Source organism: Molothrus ater, chromosome 15 (genome assembly GCF_012460135.2).
Source record: "Molothrus ater isolate BHLD 08-10-18 breed brown headed cowbird chromosome 15, BPBGC_Mater_1.1, whole genome shotgun sequence".
Classification (NCBI taxonomy): Eukaryota; Metazoa; Chordata; class Aves; order Passeriformes; family Icteridae; genus Molothrus; species Molothrus ater.
This window is the reverse complement of record NC_050492.2, coordinates 7,786,802-7,814,696: the sequence shown is the minus strand read 5'-3', so window position 1 is coordinate 7,814,696 and position 27,895 is coordinate 7,786,802. Positions and strand designations below refer to the sequence as shown.

The 27,895-nt window shown below is 41.6% G+C and overlaps 1 protein-coding gene across 4 annotated transcripts; it reads right to left on the bottom strand.

Annotated features, from left to right (window-relative positions):
• Positions 1-676: 676 nt before the first annotated feature.
• On the bottom strand, positions 677-27,895 carry P4HA2 (prolyl 4-hydroxylase subunit alpha 2). Of its 4 annotated transcripts, XM_054516448.1 has the most exons (17): positions 27,820-27,895; positions 26,499-26,606; positions 20,629-20,723; positions 18,863-18,959; positions 17,522-17,673; positions 15,930-16,067; positions 14,852-15,091; positions 12,942-13,153; positions 12,009-12,185; positions 8,501-8,571; positions 8,164-8,263; positions 7,164-7,217; positions 4,732-4,791; positions 4,598-4,663; positions 2,415-2,483; positions 1,914-2,010; positions 677-1,179 (listed from the first exon to the last, which is right to left on the bottom strand). In XM_054516448.1, exons 3-17 carry the CDS (start codon positions 20,708-20,710, stop codon positions 1,109-1,111), a joined length of 1,686 nt encoding a protein of 561 aa, XP_054372423.1. In that variant the 5' UTR covers positions 20,711-20,723; positions 26,499-26,606; positions 27,820-27,895; the 3' UTR covers positions 677-1,108. The 4 variants fall into 4 exon arrangements, with proteins under 4 accessions (XP_054372423.1, XP_054372421.1, XP_054372420.1 ...); XM_054516446.1 differs by lacking the exon at positions 4,598-4,663; XM_054516445.1 differs by lacking the exon at positions 4,732-4,791.

Sequence of the window (27,895 nt, the reverse complement as noted above, 5' to 3'; positions counted from 1 at the left end):
ATCTAAACGGAGCAATAACTCTCAAATTCATCAGCTCTTTACATATAAAATAAACGAGCACATGAAGATGCATTGCTGAGGCACACTGCTTTAATACTGATAGAATAAATTAATGACATTTATTCTATCTAACATGTAAAACTCTCCCACACTACCAGTCTCTCCCAAGAAGACAGCAGGATGTGGTTCCAAAGTCAATTCAGCTGGACAGCCACATACTGGTACAAGAGCCCAGTACTAACACCAAGCACCCACATTTCTGAAACATTTGCTTGTTCCTCCATAACTTTTGCTTTTTTGTCAGCAATTAACTCTAATTTCTTTGTAAATAATTCAGAAATGGGAACTCATTCCAGTCCTCCATTTGTTGGCAAGGGGCCAATACTCACATGTTAACAGAGCAAAAGGGCAAAGGAGAATCACAGGGAATGATTATTCCCAGTCTCCCTGAAGGGCATGACAAAACCCTCCTCCAGTCTACAGAAGTAGATTAAGATTTGCTTGCAAGACATGCTACTGATTTCCATATGTGTTGAGACAGAGCACTGTCCAAAATCATGATGTATTTTCTATAGGAAAAGGGCAACAAGGCAACAGGCCTTCAGAGAAAAAGTAAAAGCCCAGTGTTCCTTAAAACCAAATACTGATGCACCAATCAAGGACTCCAAATAGATAATCACTTTATGGAAAGAACATTTATTTTTGTTTTAAAACTTGTGATCCATAGAAATACAATAAAATCAAAATGTACACAAAACTTCTTTTAAAAAAAAACTTTGGTTCAAAGAAATATTTAACATCTGAGGTACAAAAGGCACAAGACCAAGCACCCAAACAAACAGAATTGATCACAGCACTGTTTGCACCACTACCACAGAGGGAGACTCTAGGGAGGAAGGCAGAGAAAATGTGGAAATAACTGCAACCAAAAGACATGAATGTGTACAATGCCATTTACTTTCTTTCACAGGAGTTACATATTTTATTGTTCTTTTGTAGTAAAGTGCCAGGACTCTGGGAGAAAAAGATGGATCATTTCTTAGAAATGAACTGGAACAAACAACAGTAGAAAAGGAGACAGAAACAAAGGTCTGCAGCAGGCTGGAGTTCAGTCAACCTCTGTTCTCCCACAAGGTCTTAAGAATTCATTTCCTCTTTCATGAAACCATTTGTTTGAAACTGTGAAAACAGGGAACTGGAATTAGTTATCACCATATACCCAGTGTGGATATCATCACAACCTAGATGGATGCTTTAGGTGATCTTTCAGTTTGGGGATCCATGCTTATACTTCTCAACTCACCCAAGGGAAAACACAAAGGAAGATGTAAAAGGCTGGGGAAGAAAGGATCTTCCACAATGCACTATTCTGGAGCCAACACTAACAGAGCAGTGTATTCTGGGGTTGTATCACTGACAGTCAGCATGCTCTGGCAATCCAGGGCATACCTTGGAGGCTAGGGGATATAGGTATGGGAACAGATGATATGAAGCTTGATAAGCTTTCAGCAGGAAGCAGAAATTCCTGATGTCCAGACACTCCCATTTACCTTACAGAGAGCCCTCATCCCTTTGCAGCTCAAACTATGGGCAGATCTTTGTAGGAATAGACCTGATTCTAGCCAAGTGATAATCCAAGTCATTCTGATGCTGATGCAGTACACAAACCCATTGACAGTCTTACACTTTGTGCTTCCATTGACACAAAAACTCACTAGAAAAGCTATAGCTGTACCATGCAGCTGCTTAATACTTCATGAGATCAACAGCAGGAAAATTCATTATGGCCAAATTACTTCAGTGGTTGAAGGAGTACCCAGGTTATTAAATGCTTTTTTAGGAGGTCAGTGTATCCCCAGCTTTACATACATGAGCCTTCCTTCAGGATTTGTTTCCAAAGAAGTATTACTTACCCCATTTACACCCTACTAGTACCGGACAAGCTGCATGTCTTGTTCTATAATCCCCCTCACCACTTCTGAAGAGATTGTACCAAAACACTGCTGTTCCCTGAAAAGTGAAATCAGATCTGGATTAGTCAGAACCCAGTCAGCATAACCAGGTTAAAGTAAGGGGAGGAAGATGCCCATGGATTCAGCAACAGAGAGCTGGAAGCACTTTAACAGGTCACCATCAACACCACATGAAAAACTCTTAGTCCTGTTCTAGTACAGCCATTTTCAGAGGACAGAGGAATTCTACTGAACACAAGTTTACTTTGTTAAAAACAGCTGTACAGAGAAACTGGTCACTTCACACATTACCAGCAAAGGGAGATGCCCTTTTATCTGCAAGATCACTGCAGCTGCAATGAACTGCACTTGTCACATCAGCTGACTTACACAGACTGTGCTGAGGGAGAGCCAGGAAATGGAGAGAGAAGGAATAAACCCAAACACACAAACAGACTTTACCTTCTTGGGCCATATTGCTGCCCCAAAATCTGGGAAAACGGTAGCTCCTCCAGCTTCTACATCACTCATCTGAGAAAACAAAGTCCACAAACTGTACATTTACAAGGCTTTTTATACAGTCCCACAAACTATAAATGTCCCAAGGCCTGACATTTCCACTTGCACCTCTACAAGCAGCACTGATGAGGAGGGTGCACTTCAACCAGTACAAACTGCAGAAGAAGCAGCACCTGCTGGTGAAGCATTTTATTTCAGCTGAAGGCTTTTGTGCAGATTATGTATATCTGATATGGATTTCCTAGATCATGTATCCTCTACTTCAAATAGCCACTGGAAGTTGTGTACCTGCAATGTTAATAAGCTAATACTCTAGAACAAGAAAGAGGACTTCAGAGTAAGCTGGTTTCAAGAATTTCATTCTACTTTATGATCCAATTAGGAAAACAAGTGTCTGTTAAACCACATATTTCCTCGTAAATTGAAACCATGCCTTTGGAACTCATTTTCATAATTTAGTTTATGCATCTTGGTCAACCACTTCAAAAACTACACAAACTATTAGAAAAACCTCTCTTTCTGCACTGTTTCTGTGCTGTTCACCAACAGTCTTATGCAATTTCAAGTGCTTTAGGCAGCTCAAGTTCCAACAGCTACAGCTATGTGACTCTAAACAAAACCATGGATCTTTATGCTTTGCCCTACTACACTGGAATGAATTTAACCCTATTTTATTCATCAGTAACAATGGATTTGTTGTAAATTCTAGACTTGACTCAAACCCCAAAGTTTCTAGAAAAACAGAATGTCTTTCCACTGACATCAGTAAGCTTTGGGTCAGATTCTAATTAAAAGAAAAATTAGTCAGGATCCAACTCCCACCAAACTTAAAACTACTTTTAATACACTCCCCAAATCCCCACAATCCCTATTGTAACTTGGACTTCTGTTTATAGCAAATGTTGTTACCACTCTGGTGTCCTCCTGCTTGGTACAATAAAAGGGCATCAGATGCCACAGGTGCACAGGTTTTTGCCCCTTCCAGCTAGAAAGCGTGTGCATGCAGCCTTGCAAGTTAATACACATCTTAGCCACAAAACAACTCTTTTTAGTAAGGCTAGTGGTACATGTATGATGTGCTATGAGTTCTGTATTGGACAAACAAGGGCAAAGTGCCTTTGACCATGTACAACTGGCAGAGAAGATGTGTATTGTTCCTTCTAAATCAAAGCTCATCCAAAATTCCAAGAAGCAAACAAAATAAAGATTGACTCAATTTAAAATTTCTTTGCAGCAGAATATTTCACAGTTACCCATCTTACTCTAATTCTTGTTTTGAAGATTATATGCCTCCCCACTATACCAAGTTGAATGGTATAGTGTTTCTGATTCTATTTTGAGCTGCAGTTCACTCTCAAAATATGATGTCAGCCAACCAATTTAAAATTCTGTGATAAAAATATTTAAACTATATCACTAAAATCTAAAAAAAGAACATGAAGTGATCCTAAAGATATAGTGGGTACAGGTTGATAGATAAAATAGTGTCAGAAGACTACTGTGAAAACAAGGCCACTTTTCCCAGTGGCAGCTGTTTAGGATTCCAGTGTACATGGTCTGTGGGCTGCATAATGCATGCAACTAATGAATCCTTCAAATCTGCACTGTAACCTAGTTGCACCAAGTTCCTCAGCTCTGCCTGCCTTTGTTTGTTGAAGCAGCACCTGTGCTGAGCAACTGAGCAACTCTGGCTTTGCCACACAGCTGAGGAAGAGGATCACAGACCACAACATCACGTGCTGTCAGACAGTGGTGGAAAAATATGACTGTCTTGCATTAAGTGGCTGCTAGTCAAGTTCTCCAAAAGCATACCACATGAGTACCCCACATATTTCCCTCTCAGAATTAAGCCAAAGTCTCCTTTCCCCCACGGAATCCACTTAGGTAAAAGATTCCATAGCAGAGTGACTGAAAGGAGAAGATGGGTCCTAAATTTAAATTTTCTGCTCTGACATTAAGTACCACCAAAATTCTATCAATTCAGATGGGACAGCACCTGATGCTTGCAGGAATAATGAAATCCCTGCTGCCAGATGCCAGGGAACCTCAACACATAACCAACTGCACAAGCTGTAAAAAGATGCTGCTGAAGTTACACTCAATGCATAAAGGATCATCATACTTACATAGTTTAAAAAAGTGGCCACACGATTTCCAGTCCCTAACCGCTTGAAAGCATCTGGCTCATCTTTCTATAAAATTAAATGAGAATAACTGCAAATTTCCAGCTCACAGCCAGCAGACAGACAGAGGTACTTACATAGTTAAGAAACGTCGCTAGCCTATTTCCTTCCGATTTGAGTGTGCTGTCAAAGGGTCGCTGCAACAGACAACAACTTTAACCCAGGTTCCCAACAGGCTCTCACCAGAGCTACCCACGTGCAGCTCTGCAGAGATCCTCAAGCCCAATTTAAAGAGCTGGAACAGGAAGGGGACAAGTGATACAGGGCAATGTTAAAGCCATCACAAGTTGCAGCCAGGGTGCACAGCTGCATGCACAGAGCACTTGGATGTGACAAGGAGAAGTTGCACTGAACAGTTCTGGAGGGAGAATAGAAGCAATGCTTTCAGGGCCTGTGGCACAGATGTTATCCAAGCAAGGTCAACAACAGGCCTTTATTGTTCTGGGCACTGATCCAAAGTCAACAACTGACATGAATACAAAAAATTAATCTTCAGTGGGCTTTAGATAACAGTCTTGTAAATGTAACAACTCAAAGAAATACTGTCATGAGAAGAGCAAATGCATGTTTTGACAGCAGACAAAACTATAGAGTAGTTTCAGGTGGTTGCCTGTCTAGGACTAAAGACCACATCAAAAAGATCAAATTGTCTTTAGTCTGTAAAAAACATTGAGTTTCATTTATTGAAGTTGAGATCACACTGGTGCCAGTGTAGAAGCAGAAAGAACATCTAGAATACCAGTGTCTTTCCTTCAAAAAAATGAAATTAGAAATTTATTTGCATTGCTAATAGTCAGGAAGTCATTCCAGTCAGGAGACATCAAGCTGCATTTTTACACACAAAAGCAGTAATGCTCAACATTTAAAGAAAACAATAAATCAGTATTGAAAAAGACAAACAGCAGGGAAAACCACAGTGACCATGTCTAAGATGTTGTAGTTCAATCTGCTTGAAGCATGTTTTAATGAACAAGTGGTCTTTCCTGAAATGTGTTCATAAAGACCCCAAGACTTGCATATGCAAATCCAATCCAAAAAAGCCAACACAAGAACACTGAGATACAGAGAATTCCCTGGTTACTGCTATTGCCGTGAAACCCAGGTCCAACAATGAATTTCTGAACTTCAACAGCAAAAATCTAACTTGAACAACCAATAAAATCTCCAAGTTGTAATAGGCAGCTACTGAAGTGCCTCTATTTGAGAACTGCGAGGGAATAAAAAGCTTCAAGGCTGATCAGAAGCTGGGGAGACACAGCAGCACCTCTATTCAACACCAAGTCTGTAATCCATAGAGAGCCTGCAGGACCAGACCCAAACTGTGGCAACCTCTGCAAGTGCCTTGCCTCAGCTGACAAATGCAGCCAAGGTTATGTTCCAAGTGGAGCTCTGCTCCAGCTCCTAATCCAAAAGTAAAGTCCACAGTGGCCAATTTGATGCCTGAGGTCCTTGAGTTCAAAGGATTTGAAGAGAATTTAAGAACACTTGCTCAACTCAGGAAACTAAGCAGACTTGAAGTTAAGAGGAAAATTCTCATAATGGGCCAAAGCTAATGAATACAAACTTCCATAGTGCTAAAACTTGGATTTTATTTTTATTTTTTAAACAGTGCTAAGTTGGGAGGCTTCAATTCTGCACTCAATTATTGGGTTGTATACTCTGGCTGCAGCAATCCCTCCTACCAGGTAAAACCACTGGGACAATCTGAATTATGCCAGATCCCACTGAAATACCACAGAAACCAAGGCATCACATGGATTTTATATTTGAAGTTAACAGTCACCACAGCTCTTCAGTATGCTTAGCACATCCATGAACTTGTTGAGGGTCATTATTAACAATCTGCTCTTCTTTTCTCCCACAGCAAACCAGAGCTGTTCTTTGCCAGGCAGAGCCCTCTAGTGCCTCGTGAAGACCCAGCACTAGCACCTGTGCATGCAACCTGTGCTGGAGCACTGCCCTCAAAACCAACCCAGGGAACTCTTGTCAGACTCCAGTGCTGCAGCCACTCTCAGGGGTCTGCCAGAAGGGCTGTACAACCCATGAGGATTTCCATAATGTTTACTTTTCAGGAGGAAGGTGGAAGGGCATCTCCTCAGTCAGCTCCTGCAAAATGCTTTAAGGCACCCAGCAAAGCAGGGTTTGGACAACATCACTGAACTCAGAAGCCTAATGGAACAGGGCAGACTCATAACCCAGGGCTTGCAGACCTCAGTTTACAAATAAAACAACGCAAAGAGCACATTCAAGTGCTGCATGACTGTTTTAGAGTCTCTGTACTGTGTAAGGAATCAAGGTCCCAAAGGCAAGCAGGGAGATTTGTTCATTATTCTCTTGAACTTTCAGCATCAGAGAAGGCAGTGCAAAGGCTTTTCAGAATTCATAATTCATCCATGCAACAGGGCTATATATTAAATGCTTTAACAGAAAACACCTTCAAAAGTTCTCTCAGACCAAACTGTTCCCTCCTCCCCAGCCCCTTAAGAAATAATTGCAAATGTGATCTTACCCTAGAAAAATCAAAGTGTGGCTCGTACTGCCCTCCCATTCCATAGTTGGCAACCTACAGCATGGAAGAAGGAAGCACATAAATATGTATTGAACTGCAAGTGACTGCTGCAGAACAGCACTTGCTCTCAGAAATCCAAAGCAGGCTCTGAGAAACAGCACTTTGTGGCAAGATGATTATCTACAGTACACTGAATTTATTTTTAGATTGCCGGAACTGAGGTACACAGATGAGAAACAACTTGAGTGCTTTTTCCCTTTTGTAGCTTGAGGGTTTGTACTTATCACTACAACAGCTTGTTTAACATTCAGCAGCAATAGTTTCACCACATCTTTTCTTCCTTCCTCTGAAGGAAAGGCAGATCAAAGTGTGCAACTCCCTGTGAGCTCAGCCTAGGGGACAGAACTGGACTCTGTGCCACTCATGTATGATCTGTTACATGCAAATGCCTCTCCAGTTTCACAGAAAATTAACTTAAAAGCACCTCTTCATTTACTTTATAATCACATAATATGCTTTAGTGACTCTGAGGCTGTACTTAATGTGTCTCCCAGACCACTACACAATTACCTGGTTTCTATGGATAGCCTGTAATCAAGAGTATTTCTATCAAGCTCTGAAACAGGAATTCAAGGAGCATGGAGGAAGAGAAACAGTGAATAGACTAACATACAGCTATTCTGGCAGTGCTGTACTACTGGCACTCTTCTTCCCAATAGCCATCCAAAGAGCAGAATTCATATCAGACTATTGCAAAAAATATTTGAGTCTTAGAAACATTGAACTAGGACAGAAAATAAGCTTTTGCAGACTTAAAAAATAAGCAGCAGGCATTTCCCTCAGAACAAACTGATAAATATCAGATTCCTGCATGAAGTTATCTTATATTGCTTTGGTATCTCCACCCTTCTCTGCCTGGCAAACACAGGGAAAACATCTGTCTGCACCAGAGCACCCTAACCAGCATCTAATTCCCCCAGGATGAAGCCAGTGCACCAACCTGCAAGAGCTCAGCTGTTTTCACTGTTAACCCTGTGATCTGCTGCATTCGCTGGTTCACCTTGGCCACAACAGGATCATCATCCTCCTCCAACCACGAGCTGTGGGAAGGACAGCAACACATTATTTTACAATACCAATCACCTCATCACACTTCCCAAGGCAGAAGGATTCCCCTGCCCTTTCCTTCGTCAGATGGCTAAAAGAGCCATTTTCCATGCATTTGTTGGGGAAGCTCTGGTTACATGCAAAGCAGTTCAGGTTTTCAGACATAGGAGGTAGCAAACAACAGCTGTTAAGCACAAAACCCTTAAAGCTCAGCCCTTCCCTCTGCTTACCTCTTGGATACCCTGTAGCTGGCCACTGTAAGGACACCGGTTTTGGGATCACGTACTGTGGCTCGTGCCAGCTGTGACAAAACAAATCCCAAGGGGGAAGAAACACATCAGCTACACGATAGAAAATTTCTCACATCTTACCAAAAACAACACATGATTTCTCCAACTTCAGTAACTCACTGGATGAAAGAGCTTCAACCTGGAATATGATCTGATTTCATGCTAAAACAACACATGTAGAAACACAGGTACAATCCATCACCTGCATCTGATCCTGGAAAAAGTCTGATAGACTGCACAAGCCATGATATTGATTAAATCCATGATTTGCTTGCTGAACAGGTTTTGAAGGAACTTTTTTTGAACAGCTGGAGTCAATATTAGCAAGAAGGAACAACAACAAAAGTTAACAACATATGAAGTCCAAGTTCCTAGCAAAGAGAAAATCATTGGATAGTCCATGAATTTAATCAGCCTGCTCCTCATATGGACTAAAACCCCAACCACATTCTCAGATGTAAAGTAACAAGTGAAAACTTTTACAGAACGAGTTACAAACTATGGGACAAGCAAATCCCCAGTAGTAGAAAACTCCCAAATATAACTCTCAACATTTCCATGCTCAAATTTTCCAGCTGAGAGATGCCTGGAACATCTAGCTCTGATGAAGGTAACTCTACAAAAGCACAGCACACCTAGACATTTTAAACAGTGAGTATCATCACCTGTAGGCCATATGACCAGATCTGTAGGGAAAAAAAAATGGAACTTGGCAAAACTGACAGTTTGCTGTGGTGTCAGAGTGACAGATGACTGCTTACAATACACCAGCTCACTTTGGTTTTATTCTTGCAGCTGAGAACAAGAACTGGGATACTCTTTTCTTTGACTGTAAACTCAGACCACATTTAAATTTAACTCCTGCTAACCACACACACTCTAAATCATACCTCTTTTCTTCCACTTAATTATAGGTCATAGAAGGCCTTTTTATTTGCCTCTTCTTCAGGGAATGCAGTCATTATTTCCTTCATTTTTCCTCAAGTAAGTCTCCAGCCAGCTTTACACTCCTTGTCAGCTGTCTTGTCCCTATACAAGAGTTCTTGGCACAGCTGTTGCTGTAATTCTGACTCACTGTTATTTTGTTCCAGATTTTGCCTGTATAAATTATAACAGAAGAGCCAGACTGACTGAATGTTGTTCTTCACTGGTACAGTGAAGCATAGCTTTGGGGATATATATTTTGCTCCCCAGACTTTTCATTCTGCTGCCATTTTCAAGCTTGTACATGCTTGCTTGATTTCTGCACCTAGTATATGATATAAATAAATCAGAACTCAAATAAGGCTGACTGCTTTGATATAATTTCCTATCTGCTCTGACAGGAAGGTTTCTTCATTTAAGACACACAATCTATGTCTCAGCTGGTACAAGCAACTGATAAATGTGAGGCTCAGGGTGGAGAAATCAGCCTTGTAACAGGCATTTGCTTTCAAAAATCATAACACCCTTCATCGGTCAGAAGCTTCACTGACTGTTTCAGAGTCTGTTTAGTTTAGCAAACTCTGTTATTATTTCCTTCTGAAATTCTGCACTGCTGAAACCCTGTGGCATGAGCTCAGATATCCATGCCTCCCCTACTTCATGCTATATTCTTGCCTGTTCAGACACTCCTGGCTTGCACGGTAACATTAAGAATTTTGGGAATATGGTTCTCATACTGTGATGGACCTGTCTCAATGCTATCCACATCAACAGAGCTAAGAATTTTTTTGACCCTCTCCAGCCAGTTCTGACGGATTGCCTGAAAAGCTGGATCTACTTTTTGGAAGTGGAATAACAGGGACTGCATTTTGCAAAACAAGCATAAAAAGCAACTCAACTGCAGCTACTCCCAATCACATACAGATGTTCTTTCTCTACAGAAAGTATTGGCAAGTGTAAACTGCAGATAATGTTTAAGTGCTTGGACTCAAAAGTAAAATTGTCTTACAAATGCATTTTAAAATAAAGTGGTCACCCCTTTCTGAGCCTAAAATAAAATAGCACTTCACAGTTCTGTCTGAAAGCTTCCATGATTCCTAACTAAAATTTCCAGGCTAAAATTAAGCTGTACTTAAGGACCATCTCACTACAGGACTTGCATTTTCCATTCTTTCAGAAGTACTGCAGAATTTAAAGTTATTCCTAGAGCTGAGGTTTAGAAAAAACAACTCATAAGGAAATGGTTCCTTTTTAAAAATTGACAATTTTCATCTGAATCTTAAGGCTATAATATTTACCTACTCTTCTAGGGACTGACTGCAGTTCTACACTACACAGATTACATGAAAAATTCCTCTAACATTAGTAATATATGCAAAATTCAGAGACCAAGCATTAAGACTTTCCATAAAACTCTGAATAAAAAATAGCAGTCTTTAGACAGTGCTTTTATTTTATAAAATAGATTAAGTGATATGCTCTATGTGAATACTTCCATTTTATCTGAAGCTCTTGAAGTTTTCTACTATGATGTAATAGGAAAAATTCTCCATTTAAGGAGGTGAGATTCTTCACTGAGACAGGAGTGTTCAGCCAACACTTCCCTAGCTGGCTGGCAGTCATAGAAGACCAGCTTCACAAACATCACAAATTATTAATGATCTGGGGAAGCATCAGTTTCTCAAGCTGTTTCAAACTATTTATGCTTACATTTAGAAATACTTACAGAAGGGTAAGTCTTCACTGGAATTTTAGTACCCTATTTCATATGGTAGCCTGAAGAGTACTAAAATGAACCATTCCTCTATAAGCAAAGATCTGTTCAGTTTCACATTTTGCTCAGACCTGACAGAAAAAGTATGGGGGTGTCTACTACTATCACACTGCCATACTACTTTTTGCCAGAAATGTGACAGAAAATCCACCTCCAGAAAAAACAGGTAATTACTAGCTTTGCATGAGGTAGCTGCTTTTTTTATTGTGTGCAGAGTCACCAGAACTCATATCATGAGTAACAAGAAATATCTATGGTTTAGAACAGAAGCAGCGGATTCCAGCATACACAAACAAAAACCCCACCAACAATCCCAAACCTCTAGGTATTATTCTACACAACTTACATTTTTCTCTTTCCACTTCTCTTGAGATTCAGGGTTTTTAAATTTCATTTAAGTTTGGCTCCAGTTCAAAAGGCAGATTCAAGACATATTGCACACCTACTCCCATCATTTAAAGTCAGCCATTTATCTTTTCAAGTCTAGTCTCTAATTTCTTAAAGCTTTCTAAGCCATTTACTGAGAACTTTGCATAATTAAGTGCAACAATGCATAAGTACCTTTGGGAGCCTGGGCTTTATGGTCCTACATCACCAGGCAGCTTCAAAATCATTCCCTTTAGGCCCACAGCTGCAGTGTATCATCTGTAGTACGAAACCAGATCTTTCAAATCCTTTGCTTAGTCCTTGCTAATAGACACTGAAGCATGGAATTGGCAACTATGGTGAGATAGAAAAAGGGAAACTTACCCTTGGCTTAGCTAGTTGTTTAATCTTCTCAATTTCTTCATCAGACATGACATCATAGTATCTCACAATATGAGGACTGTCCCATTCATCCTCTTCTTTAAAGGGAGCTATCAGCAGATGAGGGTTTCTGTTTCCATCGTGGTACCTACAAAACAGCCTTTTTTGTCTTCGAGGTGTCTGAAACAAAATGCCAAACAAAGCATTGCTTGCTCAAACACTTTTCTTGAACTTCAAACAGGTAAGGCAAGAAGATGAGCTTCATTCCACAGACATTGTAAAAGCCATCAGGTGACCAGAAGATACAAGAGGCAAACAAGAGTGATTCTGCAATTCACTGCAATTAAAAACAAGATATCCTGCTCCAAATACCACTGAGCAGCATCTGAAATACTAATCTTTAGGGGAATTAAACCATAATAGGTTACAGATTAAGAACTACACAAGCAATGAGCAGTAAAAAGAAGTTGGTTTTCATAATTAAGACTATACAGATGAAATAAATTGGTTCTTTTCCCTGGACTAAGAATTGAAGTGATATTTGTTGAGAGGTACTGGAAATCACTTGGTCAAAACAGTCACTCCAGAAGAACATGTCTAAGATGCAAAAGGGAAGGAATGTGATTCCCTGAGTGTGGTAAAGCATAATCAGCTCTCAGGGGAAAAAGCCCTATATGGCTGACTTTGAAAAAGCTGAGTAGACAGACTGAGGAGAATCAATTTTCAACAACCCTTAAGAGGTACAGCCAAGAGTTGTTTGTGTGTAACAGCTGAAGACTGAGAAGCCAAGATATAAGATAGAAATCTCAGCCTGGACAGAAACAAACTTAAATTTTTCTTAAAAAAAGAGCTTCACAGAAGGAAAAACAACATGTTCCACCAAGCTTGACCACCCTTATGCAAAGGCAGCATAGTCAGGAAATTGTTGTCTCTTACCATTTTCACTCCTTCACCTCGGCAAAGGGCCTCATAGATATCACGCTCTGGCAAGTAGTCAAGAGGCCTCTCATAGGCTCCACTTTGCACCACAGCTTCTGTGGTTGTCACAGTCTTGTTTATTAAATTTGCCTTCTCCTTCTCCTCTCTTTCCTTCTCCAGCAGCTTCTCAAAATACCGCAGATTACTGCCTGCTCTTTCATGAGTGCTGTCTTCATTGGGAGAAAACCAGACAGAAATGGTGATTTTTGCAAACTGTTAGGACAAACAAGTCCCTGTATCAAGACAGCAACAATTCTTATCTCCGTAAAGTATTATCAGGCAAACAAAGGCATTGGCTTCAGTCTGCACTGAAAATCCACACTGGGAAGCTTCTGTCTTTGCAAAGGAGAACTTCACTAAGGATACAAAAGAATCCTTTCTGGAAGAATCCATCATAAAACTTGTATTCCAAGAAAAAGAATACAAGTTTTTGTTCTTCACCCTCCTCCTTTTCTCTCAACTTTTCTGACCAGTTCCACCCAAGATGAGCAGATCACCAGAGCTCATGAGCAGGGACCAAGGTAGCCCACTTGCTGTACCCCTCCTTTCCACCATGCTGCTCACCCACACTGCACAAGCACACTTTAGCCAAGTACTGTGGTGGAGTCCAGCCACAGTCTTCAGTCCAAAAGACTTCTCTCAGGTTGGGAAGCTCTGAGCACACCTACAGCACCCATCTGTAGCTCTACCAGGATTATATGGGAGGGAGCCTGGATCACTAGCATCTTTGGACATACTAGTGATTTATTAATGATGTTGGTAAGAATCAATTATCATCATCAATAGACCTTTATCCCAGATAACTAAGAAGGAACAATTCCTTGTTCATCTGTGTTTCAGGATGCTACTACCTACAACAGATTCTTTCCTTTCGGGCCTTCCCAGCTTTACTGTGTTTATCTCATGGAACCAACCCAAAAACTCACTCCAGTCACCACTCATTAGAACACAGGGTAATAGTGGCCAGACAGGGAAGCTGAGCCCAGAGCAGAGGAAGCTGCTCCTTTCAGAAGGGACTGCCAACTGTGTTCCACTGTTTGCTGCTGCTAAGGATTTGCATTCTGCTATCAGGGCTAAACCCCTAGAGCTAGATTAAATGCATATTCATATTCTTGTAAATTTAATTTAAGAATTCTAGTTCTGTAGAAATTAGACTAATAAATATTTTTTCAATAGGAAGACTTCACCCACTCTCAGAATGCTGCCAATATCTAAACTAGCAACCACAGTTCATTAAAAACCCCATCAAATACCTAACACAGGTAATGTTAACTCTAAAGGAAGAGGACAGACCTTTCCACTGCAGGAAGTAGGCAAAGCTGGATAGGAAGCTTATTTGGTTACTCAAGGGAAAACTAAAAACAGTTCAGAAATAAAAAGAGGTTTTAAGAAACTCAGATTGTTCTGAATATTCAGAAATAAATACTGTAAGATGTCAGGCAAAGTATTCCAGCATCCATGAGTACCTGCACTGAGGAATAAAGAGGTACATGTAAATTCAGTAGGACTTTACAGAAGGTGCAGCACTGCCTATATCTGTGGTAGCCTTGATCTCCACTTGAGACAAGCAAGGCTTTAGCCACTGCCAAACATCTCAGTACCCTCCAGCAAAGCACACAGGCAGTGAGCACAGTCAGACACACCAGGGCCTTGGGTAACCACAGCATGGACCATAAGACAGCTTGTTAAAGATACTTCATATACTATATATGAAGTATATAGACTTTTTTCCAGGACCCACATTTATTATAAGTGATCTGTCAGGATACCCTTTCCAGTCAGCTCACCAATGTGGATGGGCCATGACTGTTCTCAGCTCTGCTGCTGGCAGCACTTCCTTGCTAAAGTAACATGGTCTTTGCTCTTACCGAGGGATATCAGGCGCCTGGTGAGCTCCATGGCTCTGTGCAAGTCCCCAAACTGGAAAACAGCATAGCTGAGATAATCTAGGATCTCTACTTTGCTGACTGTTGTATCCTCCCCCTCATCATGCTGTTTTAAGGCCTGCTCCATCCAGAGCACAGTGTGGTAATAGTCCCCATCGTTGTAGGCTGTCTTCCCCATGCCAAAGCAGTCACCAACTGTCAGGGAGGATCTGTATTTTGTTCCTAAAAACAAAAAGATAGCATTCAGCAATCCACACAAGCACCTTTGCCTTAAATACATGGGACACATTGAGAAGTATCTCTAAATACACACATTTATCATCCAAAAGTGTTTCTAAGAAACAATGCTTTGACAATATTTTAAGTTCAGTACTAAAGTGATCACCATCAGAATTAAAGAGTAAACTGCCTTAATTTTATTCTAATTCATTCCTTTGGAAACAAAGAGAAGTTTAACAGAAGTTACAGTGGTAAGCTATTGTGTTTTCTGTTGTAGACAAAGGAAGAGCAGACTAACATTGTAACAGATTTCACCTCATCTACAGATTAACACTGGTAGATGATCAGAGAAGCCTGACTACCTGCACAGCCAGCTTGTTTCTCTTGATATAAATCTGTATTTGTACATAAGCAAGCTGATGTTGGTTTAAACAAACTAGGTGTCCAGTTGAGTTGACTGCACTGATTTCCAGTTGCTCCAGCTCAGAAGATGCACAGGTAGGACTTAAAATTTAGTTAATTATTAATGGCTAGTAACACTTACAACAAATAAAATATTGTGTCAGCTCATTTACCCACACACCAGTGAAGCCTATTCAGTTAGTAAACACCATGTTGGTACCCACCATAACCTGTTTCAGTAGGTGTCTCATCAGCAGCAGCAAAAACAAACATTAATCAGGACTCAGCTAATAATCAGACATCCTAGTATCTCTTGAAATTTTCTGAAACATCTGTTGCAAAACTAGGTAATCCTCATTTTATAAAGGACATTTGGAGAGAGTTTGAGGATGTTACCACTTCCTTCCTGTTAAAGCCAAGGAGACCTGGGTGCACTGACCTGGCAAGTTCCCTCGAGACAGGGTTTCAGGATCCAGTTTATAGGTGTCCTGCAGGCGCATCAGAGCCTTCGCCGCTCCAGTCTCATCTTCTTCAGTTGGAAAAAACTGACGCTGGATTGTAAGATTTGCAATAAAGCCTTTGCAGTAAAAGGGCAAGATGTTACTTCCAGAGCTTGAATAAGTATCAGTACAAGATTGACACAGAAGAGGAAACATCTGCTCTGGCTTGAGAATTACATTTCAAATAACCCAGATTTAAAGCCTCTTATTAGGCTCAAAAGTTATAAACACATTGTTTTCTGTCCCGTTTCAAGAAATACAGCTCATGAGTAAAAAATAATAATAAATATCTAAACTCAATTTCCTTGTGCCACAAAATTACTGATGTACAATGTGAATCTAATGATCTTCACTGTCCTCTAACGTCTCTCTGACATGAAAACTTAACAGCTTTCATCATATCTCCTGCAATACCCATAGAGACAACTGATTTCAGGTCGTAGTACTAGTCAATGATCTCCAACTTAGTATTCCAACCTCTAAAGCCACAAGAGCTTTTCAAGTCTCAGTTCCAGGGACAGAGACCCTGATCTAGGATCCCCTCACTAGCATAGGGCCTTACTCAGTGAGAGAATTAAACCTGACAAGTAAACCAGGTGATACTCAGAAATAAAATTAAATGCACTAAGTAAACATGTCAGGGTTACACAGCAGGTTGGTTGGGCAGAAGAGGAAGCCATCAACTGAAGGAAAACAGCCCAACCATTTCTAATCATACAGAAAGCCAAACTGGAAAAAGAAACTTTAGAAAAAATTAGTGACAGACTTATTCAATAGACTTGAGTATTTTATTTCCATTTAGGATAACTATTCCAAAAGGCAATAAAAGCCTTGTCTGGAAAAAAACTTTCAAGTACCTAGACTTTAACATATGCAGAGTAGAAAGGGAAACCATGTGGTGTTCTGCCTGAAAAACACAACCACCTCTTGCTCGTTTTCCAAGAGTCCAGTAAAAATAAACCTCCGCTTAAAAAAAGGTATGCAAAGCAAATTCAGGCAGACACTTGAAAAAATGATGCAAACCCAAGGATTAGTACTGGAAGCATTTGATTTAGAAGGATAGGTTTAGAGATAGCAATCATATGTTATCCTGGTTTTGACAAACTACAGCATCTGCCAGCTCTAATGCTGGGGCTGATACAGGTATCCCCACCAGTTCAATATGGGACTCATTTTGATTCTTAATCTTATTCTCTGATCAACATGGTCAAAAAACAGTGATCATCAAGAGAAGCAACAGACTGGGAAAGCAAATGAAGCAGTTTATATACAAGAGAACAATAACACTCATCAGTTACCAGCACAGCTTTAAGCACTTCCCATTCTCCCTTCTTCCCCAAATAAAACAGTTTGAGTCTTGACTAAGGCGTGTTCAGTTGCAAGTTTCACTCACTTGGGTAATCAGTACACACAAGTCAAGTCCTTAGCTGCTTTTTAAACAAACTTGGCAATAATATTTAAACCACAGCCAAGCTTGTGGTTTTCTGGAACACAAGGCTGCCTCCTGACAGCAGTCCCCTGTAACTCTTACCATTTGTTGTGTCCTGAAGAACCAGGTTTTCCAATTCCAGCCAGTCAGTATTCAAACGCTTGACAAGCTTGTATGCATTCACAGGGTGTGCCAAATACCCTTCTGGATCAGAGGCTGATTTGCTGGTCAGTACATCCATCTTTTCAGCCCAGCTGGAATGAGAAGTGTGCACATGATTAAAGAAGGAAGATGTGCATTCATAAATTGTTCTCGGGCATTTATGAATGCACATCTTCCTTCCTAAATCATTCAAATTACACATCTAGATCAAATTATTGCTGTTTTTACTGTCAAAACTGGCTTTCAACCTTTCAAGTTCACAAGGATAAAGTGGAGTTTTTTTTGATTACAATAGTCTCTTTCAGAGGGAAAGTATTTCGCTGTTTAGTATTTTAAACCTAACTTGAGCAGGCATGCATCTCAGTTGTAACAAGCCTTAAAAATACCAGTTTATTCATAGATTGAACAGATATTCTCTTTACCAATACTTGAAAAGGATATTGCTTTGCCTCCAAATGGCAGCTTTTCAAGAAAAGAACATTTTGTGTCTATGTGACCAGAATTCCTACCATTCCACTACTCCATAACTCTATTCTCATCCTACACTCCCAAAGGAAGGTCAGATTGACACATACAGCCTTGAGCTGAGTTTTTTGGAAAGCACAACTCCTCCTAGAGGCACTTGGCTCCTCTGAACCTGGACCTCATGTAGCCTATCCTCCTGTCACACCCTAGTATATATTGCTTTTGGCTAGCAGAATTAACAATCTTCCTACATGACACAAAGTATCAGCTGTCAGCAAGAGCCTTTCAAGTGATCCAAGTAATCAGCCAACATCAGAGATGTGCTGCAGCCAGGCTGGCACCTGAAGGGAACAGGGCAGGAGAACTGTCCCTGAGGGCAAAGCCAACACAGAAGGGAACCCAGAGACTTGGTGAATGCCACTGGCACACTTGGCTCCTGTAAGCAGGGCTGATGGCATGAAACAACAAGCAGCACAGAGCACTGGCAAAGTGAGGCATTCAGCTCTCATGACAAGGCTGACATGACTCATGTGTCCTCTCTGCAGGAGTCCTGTCATGGTACAAGGACAGGGCAAAGTGGGGAGATCCCACCAGAGCACCATTTCTAAAGAAGCAAATTCTAAATGATATCTGAAGCAGGGACCTTTGTAAGTTAATGGGAATAAATTAAACCAAGTTAGTACCTATCCTCTCCCTGTGATTATCTACTGAGGAAATACCAACGAGATATAGCATCATAGAGTGGTGACAAAGGTGCGGTGTGATTGAACACAAATGAGCCATTTTGTCACCCTTCATCACACAAATCTCCCCTACCTTTTAATCTGAGAGAGCTTTTTCTCTTCTGCTCGGATATACTCCTGTAAAGACTGTACCAAGTCCTTCTCCGCATAAATCAGGTCTGTCATTTGACCTAAAAAGAGTAGGAGCAAATATTCATCAGGTCTAAAAAAGTAACAATTCCCAAGTGCACACAAAACGAACCTTAAATGCTCAAGGGCTATTAAAACCATCACAAACAACAGACAAATTAAGGATGTGCACTTCAATGCCTGTACACCACAAAAGCTATCAGACACACAGGTCTGGCATTCAAATGCTTCAAGGGGCTTTTAAAGTCCCAGCTTCAACAGTTCACGCAGCTTTGCTCTGACTCTGAATTACTTTTAGTACTACAAGTGCAAGCAAGACAATTAAGAAAGGTTTAACACTCATACAGCTATGGAGACAAAGCAACAAAAGATCCAAATTGTTGCCAAAGCATCTGTTCTACATATGGACACAGATTAGGTCACTCTTACAAATTACTAGTGTAACCACTAACATCATTTAAAGTTACAGCTTTACAATATGGGTAACCATGGAAATAGCCTAACATTACACAGAGAGGAATTTCAGACTAATGTTCATAGACTCACACACACACTCTTCTGATTAGCATTAGTGGAAATTGCTAACATATCAGTCCTAATTGCTATGACAAACTTGGCTTTTCAAAGCCCAAACTGAAAGAATATTACTAGATTCATAAATGCAACCACAGCTCCAGCATTCCAAAGTAATTATGAATGAGGCATGATTAAGCAGATGGAAGGCAGCAGGATGTGCTATTTTCAGAGTTAGCAAAGGTTCAGAAATAGGTAAGTGTAAAGAGATGGTGATCCTTTGTGGAAGCTTTGTATAAAATGCTACTTAACTTAGAAAAATCAGAAGCAAATAGTACATATGCAGTTAAATATTGTTGAGCCAGCCACAGGGCACGTGAGGAGCTTGGCAGCAGGACTGGCTGAGCAGTTCCACACAGTGGTGCAGAACAACCCACCAGGAGCTCTGAACTTTGCCATTCAGAACCAGCTCCACCGACTCAAAGAACATTCTGGAGAACAGCCAGTGGCAGTTAATCAGCCTCTAATGCCCTTATGGAGGGCAAGTCCCCAAACTGCTCAACAGGAAAATGTTAGAGCAATTAACAGCAGAAAACTCAGTTTGTGCTCATTTGAAGCTCTACCACAATCATACATGATTGGATCCTATTAGAACACAGGAACTAAATTGTGATAAAAATCAAATTATTTTACAGATTTATTACAATGCAAATTCTTTAGGATTTAGTCAGGCCTAGCAAAACACACAATGTAAGGGAGTTACTGATTTTTCCTTCTGACACCTAACTTCAGCTTTTTGAGAAGACAGGACATTTTGGCTGCTGGGGAAAAATAAAAACTTCACATATTTACCACTTTAACTATTTTCATAACTCAAATTCAAGAGACTAAGCTTTCTAGAATAAGGTGGTGTGCTCTGTTTAAAATGACAACAGATGCACAAATCCTAATAGAACACAGAGCCCATCTTATTTTACTGACAGAGGCCTCAGAGAAACTTGAATCATGTTGGTCAGTGTTCCAAGACAACCAACTGCAAACAAATTGCACTGATGCTGCAGAAGAGCAGCTTTTCCTAATAGAGACAGTGTTGGCCAGGGCCACATGAAGAAAACCATATGCCTCAGATGATAACTTCAGCAGTTCTGGCAATCACAATAACCACATCACAACATCATGCACTGGTTCTTTCCACACCTATGGAGGTGAAGAACTCTGCCTCTGCGTGCCAGATCAGGAAAACACAAGGGAAGAACATCAACTGCAGCCAGGGCTTCATCTTCCAGAGATACCTGTTAAAAATTAAAAGGAAAAGGAGGAATGAAAATAATTAACCTATTTGTGAGAAACAAGCCAAAGCATTAACCTTTATCTTCAGTCATTTTAACCTCATGAAAATTATTTAGACACTGAATTTTAATTTTTAAAGCTTGAAAAAACTCTTCTTCAACCATAGGAGCTGTTACTTAACAGCATCAAATGCTATCTTGCATAGTCTTTGGGGTTTACATGGAAGACACTGGAAAGCCCATATGAGAAAAGGGAAACTGTATATACATATTGTCCACTGACACAGTGAGAAAAAGCTCTTTTGCAAGAGCAGTTCAGAACCTTCCATGTCAGACATAACTAGAGCTGGAAAATATGAGACGCACAAATTATATTCCAATAATAATAATAGAACTCTAAATTAAATGGGTTTTATAGCATTCTATAAAACTCAGTTATTTAAAAACTGTCTAGAAACACAAATAGTGAGAAAGCCAAATAAAGAAATAGAACATTTTGTAGTGTAGAAGTGGCAGCAACTGTTGGAAAAGTTAGAAGTGAAATTTCCAGTTCTCCTTATTGAAGATGCATTATCTCAGCATACTGGCCTCTGGGCACAGCCCTTATAACTTCTGGATTTCAAAGGCTGTGCCAGTTTAGAAACCCAGCCCCAGAGATGGATGTTGAAAGCAGATTGTTCCACTTCCAAAAGCACAGCCTGAGGGTATGGGAGGAAAGCCAGTCTGAGCAGATGGGTCAAGTGAAGCCAGGGATGCAAGGGGCACACAGAAGAGCCTCCTGGGAGCTCTGATCACCAGAACACCTTCTCCAGGGGCTTTGTGAGGAGCACTGCACTGGGATCATCCACAGCTCACTCCAGAGCTGCCTGCCCACCAAGCAGGAACAGGCACCAGTGCCAGCCTCGTGCAGGAGCACTGCTGCTCAAACTGGAGCTCCTGGCACACCCCTGCACAGTGTCACAAGAGAGGTGACAACTCTCCACCTCAGCTCAGGAAGCAGTTATTACTTTCCTGCTCAATGTAACTGGGCAAACTGGTGGCTCAAAATTACCACGTGCGACCCAGTAACTTCAAATACAGTAAAAATGCAGCTATTGGGGGCAAAATGGAATCAACCCGAGAAAGGGGAATGGATGGGAAAAAATGAAAGAAAATTACATGGAGTGTCCTGAAATTTCAAGCAATGCAGCAAATAGGAAGGACTCAAGATAATTCTGCAATAACTCTAACTTGTTCCCTTGGACTCCACACATCTGCCTCCAAAAGATGAAATACCCACAAGACAAAAGATGAAAAATGGATACTTCTTTCTTTCAAGCCCACAGCACAACTGAAACTCTCACCCTCAGCTGGGCTCACCAGTGCCACAGAAAGCAAGACCAAATACATCCTCAGCAACACCACCACCACTAAAAACATTAGGAATAGCTCTGTCCCCTGTTGTGTATTATCACAAGGCAAGATGATTGTTTTTAAATTATTCTTTTGATTGCTTTACAAGACTACACAAGGAATCAGAATCATTTACCACAACAGTTTGCAAGCATGAGTAAGCAGGAAAATGTCTCACAGTATCATAAAAAGTTCTCTCCCTTCCCTCTTTTGTTTCTCACCCTCCTGCAAACCACATATTCCCAAAGTGCTTGTTTAAGTTAGTTAAGAGCTAGTACATGGGTAATCTGAGAAATGAATAAAGCTGAGTGAATAGTGCCATGCAGAGGTCTGCCAACATTACAAGCCGCAGTAAGCGATGCAGCAGAAAGCACAGCAAGTCAAGTGCACTTGGGAACTACATTAATTTGGATATATTGAGCCTCATCTGTCCATCTGAATAGTCTGCCATCATTTAATGGAGTGGTTTTTTGGATGCATATCATAAAGCCTGGGAGAACAATTACAAGTGAATATTCCAGTTAAAACAACTCTACACTCTCCTGCACCTCCTCACCATGTTCTCTCATGGCTGAGGAAATCTGCCAAGAAGCACTACAGCTACCAGCTTGTCTTTATAGCAGGTCTGCAACAGCTTTACCATCCGACTCAGTTTTACTTGAGTCAATAAACAGAGACCACAGTAAAAAGAGAAAGCAGCTCTTGCTCAAACAAGCAGGACACCTGGCTGCAGGGTTGGCAGATTGTTTGTACATTCTTTTGACAGCTGTTACTGGGAAAACCAGCACAAATAATGAATTACAGGAGGCTGAATAACCACAGTCTTGGCTGGCAGGAGCGTGTGTGCACAGCAACACGTACGTGTGCCCACCCCACTGAGCTGAAAGGAGGGCAAGAGGGGCAGAAGGGGCATGGGCAGCTCATGCCTCAATAAAGGAGAACAATGTTTGTAAAGCAATGTGTTTTATTCAAACAGAAATGCCAAACACAAGCCTTTGTAGAACAAATACTGCCTACATTTCTGGCTTTTCTTTTGTGGGTTTTGGGTTTTCTTACTTCTTTACAGTATAAGACATCAGTGAATCATTACTCCTATGGAAAGAGTGCTGTCAGGCCCAGAGCACACTGGCAGAAGGAAAAAAGTCCTAGACAAAATACACAAGGATGGAATTTTTTCTCCACAGGTTAGACTGAATTCTTTATTAAATAAGCTTTCTGAAAACCTCATAATCAACAAGATATAAAAATAGAGACCTGACCTATTAAAGGGGAATTGCTTGCATATCTACCATGGTTCCCAGTTTCTCTTCCACTCTGAATTCCATATCCAGTCACAGGGAACACAGGCCAAAAGGGAGCACTTTTTTCAGGTCAGAAGAGGAAACAAATACCTATTACATCCAGTGCCTTTAGGACTCAACTTCTGATCACACTGATATGCTATGGTCTCCCTTATTCACCATAGTACAAGAGAACTCCACTTGCCTGACAGCCTAACTAAAAACAGGGAAAAAAAAGGCAAGTCCTTCATCTAGCTCCAAATTTGCACAGACTTCTCATGCAGGAAAATTAAATTGAGCGGAACCAACATAAAACCAGTCTGTACAACATAAAGAATACAAGTCATACCCTTTATTGAGGTAAATTAGACCAGAATGTTACTTGTACTCATATGTTAACACTTTTTGATCACATGAACTCCAGAAAAAAAAACAACCCCAAAACCGTGTCCTTCCACTCCTCAGTTAAAGGTGGCAGCACTCCCTCTGCTTATGGGGCTTCTTTAGGGGAGGAGGGGAACTGGGGTGCAATCTAACTGCTCCAAACTGCTACCAGCAAAGTCACCTCTTCCAAAGACTGGGTGGGGGAAATTTTTTTCAGAGCACACAGGAACGGTTTCTTCTAAGTCATTAAGGCAGACTATTGCTCTCTGCTTACAGACCCAGAATCTGCTGCAGAGGAATAAAGCTTGTGAGACAAAGTATCATAACCAGATACTGTCAACATCTGATTAAGATACCATTTTTCTGAGCTACTGGAATACAACATGCAAGCTGATGACACAAGGAAGGGTTACAGCCCATCTCCTCTTCTGTGCTTGTCTGTGCTGTTAAAGACACCTGGGAAATCACTCAGAGCAGCTCCTTCCATTTAAGTACCATGGTGAAATCCAACAAGCAAATCACTAATTCAAGATCACCTCAGGCCACTGATGAGGTTTTGGCACATGTCACCATCATATTTTCTGGAAAAATCCCCTTGCACGGGATTTTTCTCCTGGGAAGCCTCAGAGAAAAAGGAAAACAATACCATCTCATTTGCTTCTCCTGTGTTTTGCTGCTTTGGAATGTGGTTTGGACATTGTTTACCAACAGGTGCATGTTTCATGTGAATTGTTTTTAGTTAATGACCAATCACCATCCAGCTGTGTCAGGGCTCTGAAGAGAGGCCCAAGTTTTCATTACTATCTTTGTAGCCTTCTGGCTGCATCCTCTCTCTATTCTTTAGTATAGTTTTCATATAGTATTCTTTAATATAATATCATAAAATAATAAATTATCCTTCTAAGAGCATGGAGTGTGATTCATAATTCCACCCTTCATGGGGGACCCCAGAAAACACCACAGGTGCACACAAAGTTGAGGCTCTGAAGTTCTGTCCATCCTCTAACAGCAGTTTGAGGTTGGACTGTTGGATGAGACACAACTGTCTGGGGCTCCTCCAAAGGCCACTGTTTTCCACCCTATCATCTTGCTTTCAGACACACTGAACTGGGGCTGCAGATGGCTTCATCCCCTTCCCCTCCACAAACAATGGAGCTGCAAAAGGAGGCATTAAGCTGCTGTCAGTACTGATGGCTGTAAATAAGGTTCATGATATCTAAGTGGAAAATGGTACAAACCAAAAACCTGCAAGGCTGCTTACCTATTAAGAGCCAAAAGATAGGCTTAATTATAAACAGATTTTCAAGATGATGCCAAGGAGGAGCCTCTCTCAATACCAACCAAGAAAGGCAGCCACAAAACCATTCACTTGTAGCAGTATTTCAAGTCTTGCAGATTTGCCCAGCACATGATAGCAGCTATAAAACATTTTAAAAGTTATTAAATAATAAGGAAAGAAAACCTATACCATTGGCTGAAGACTTCGAACCAAGTAATTCAAAGCTGAAATTCATTATCCACATGAACTCAGATGCACCAGTGTTCAACCCAGCCCCTTCCTCCAGAACACACTTGTTTTACTGCTTGAAGCAGCTTATGCCAACATCACTGCCTTTCTTTACAAATCATTTTAATATGCATCTAAAACCAATTATAATTACCTAGCAAAACCAGCAATGTGATTGCCTTGTGCTTCTCAAGGCAAGCCAAAAGAAAATGAGGAAAAGCTGTTTATTTACAAGCATTAACAAGGACACAGCACAATCATGCAAAACTGCTGGCATTTCTTTTAACATAAAATAAATTATAACCACCTTAGAAGCCATAATCACCCTGATTAGTTCCCAGTATTTTTTTCAAGCCATAACAAAACATTTCTTCCACACTCCAGTAGAGAACAAAACTGATGCAAAGTCTAAGGCACAGCAAATCCACTTCAATCTTACTCTGCAAGCTCTGCCTTTATAAAGCAGCCTGGAGTCAAACCCCACAGTGCTGGTGAAGACAAAAAGACTCTGGGCTTTTTCCACTACAGCTTATTTTTTTAGCATTAATATCTAGACTGCATTTTACTGTGCAAAGGCCATAACTTTGGTATATCACCATACTTAACATAACTTGAAATAACTTAACATTTGCCATATAAAGCATTAAAAGTATCTTCCTGTTCAGAAATAAGAGGAGTTATTTTCATATTAAAAGGTCTGCTGTCAGTGAACTGTTTCTTTCAGTTCAATTTAATTAAAATCAGGCATTATCTCAGAGGTTGATCCTATTCTAACATCCCCCTAGAACATGCCTGCTTCCACACTCCATGTTCCCACATCTCTGACATATAGAAAACCATGCACAAAAATCAGAACTAGTCATAGGAAAAATATCTATGTTTACAGCTTGCTTCTTTGGAAGTTTGCCAATGCACACAGCATGGAAATTATAAACAGATTGGATTCCTGACTTAAACCTCCAGTGAAAAATTTCTTATGCTTACTGGTAAACCCTGCTCCCTCTGCTGTCACTCTCTTTGAAGTGTATAATTCCTGCCTCCCAAAGTATGATTAGTCACATTAAAAAATTGAATCCCAAGAAATTATGGCATTAGCAAGAGGCCACATTCTTGTCTGTTAGTGTCCCAGCACTGCCAATTTACCATTGCAGAATAACGTTCTGCTTGTGAAATGTGAATGGCAGTCACTGATTGCTATATATATTCACAACATACCTGTGGGATTACTTCCAAGTCCTTAATGCCAGAAAGATGAAATATTACCCTGGTAAAGATGGCCACAGCCTTCCAGCTCCACTCCAGCCTCAAAGAGCACCTATGAAACTAAAGAGCAAGAGGTTTCATTACAAAAATGTCTTCTGGGGAACACTACTTTAATACTGAGGAAAAGGGACGATTATTGGCTGGAAACACCAAACATCACAAAGTCAGACAGTCCCAAAAATAGCCTTTATTTACATATCCTCTCTCCTCCTGGCTTCCAGGTTACAAGGACATTCTTTGCTTCCTGAAATTACATTACTCCTGTCTAGTCAAAGGCATATTTTGCCATCTTACGACATGCCAAGCTGCTGTGCCCCAGCTGAGCTGTGGTAACACTTAAGTAATGCCTTCAGTTTTCCCCAGCTGCTCTCCCGTGCCTTTGCACAGCCTTTTCCACCGAGGCTTCAGTCGCTGCATCGCACAGGTCACACACAGCTGCCTGTGCTCTCCTGGCTTGTCCCCAGCTCAGCTGCACAACTATGTAGGGACACGCTTTTTTTTTTTTTTTGTAAACAAAGCTCAGAGTACAACAAAATGAGACGTGAGCAGAACAAGTGCGGTTTGAACACCTCTACGAAGCTTAAGCCATGGCTTGCTCTGTGTGAGCCTGTGGCAGGCAGGGAACACGCACAGCCAGCTAACGCAGCTGGCAAAGTCAGCTGGCGGTGATTTAACCGGGAATGCCAGTCCTATCAAACCCAAACAGCGCCGAGAAGGGCAACAAGCTCTTCCACTGTTTTTGCGATGACAGCTCTAACACGCTTACAGAGACGCGTGATGTTTTGCGCTACCGCCGTCCCCCCGAGCCCGGCCCGCGGGGACCGCCGGCCCCAGCAGCGGAGCGAGGATCCCGGAGAGGATTGAACCGCCTCTCGCCAGGGCTGAACCGCCTGCGAAGCGCTCGGACCGCGCTCAGGGCTCCGGCAGCGGGACCCCCGCCAGTCCCGGGGAGCTGCGGCAGCGGGCACAGCGTGCGGCTCCGGCCGTACCTGTGCCCTCAGCGCGGGCTCCGGCCGTACCCGTGCCCTCAGCGCGGGCTCTGGCCGTACCTGTGCCCTCAGCCCTGCCCCGCTCGCCTCAGCGCGGGCTCCGGCCGTACCGGTGCCCTCAGCAGGGGCTCCAGCCGTACCTGTGTCCCCAGCCCTGCCTCGCTCGCCTCAGCGCGGGCTCCGGCCGTACCGGTGCCCTCAGCCCCGCTTGCTCGCCCCGGCCCCACTCGCCGTCCAGCCGCCGCTCCCGCCGCCCGTTCTAGAAACGCCCCGGCCCCGCTCACCGTGCGGCCGCCGCTCCCGCCGCCCGTTCTAGAAGCGCCCCAGCCCCGCTCACCGTGCGGCCGCCGCTCCCGCCGC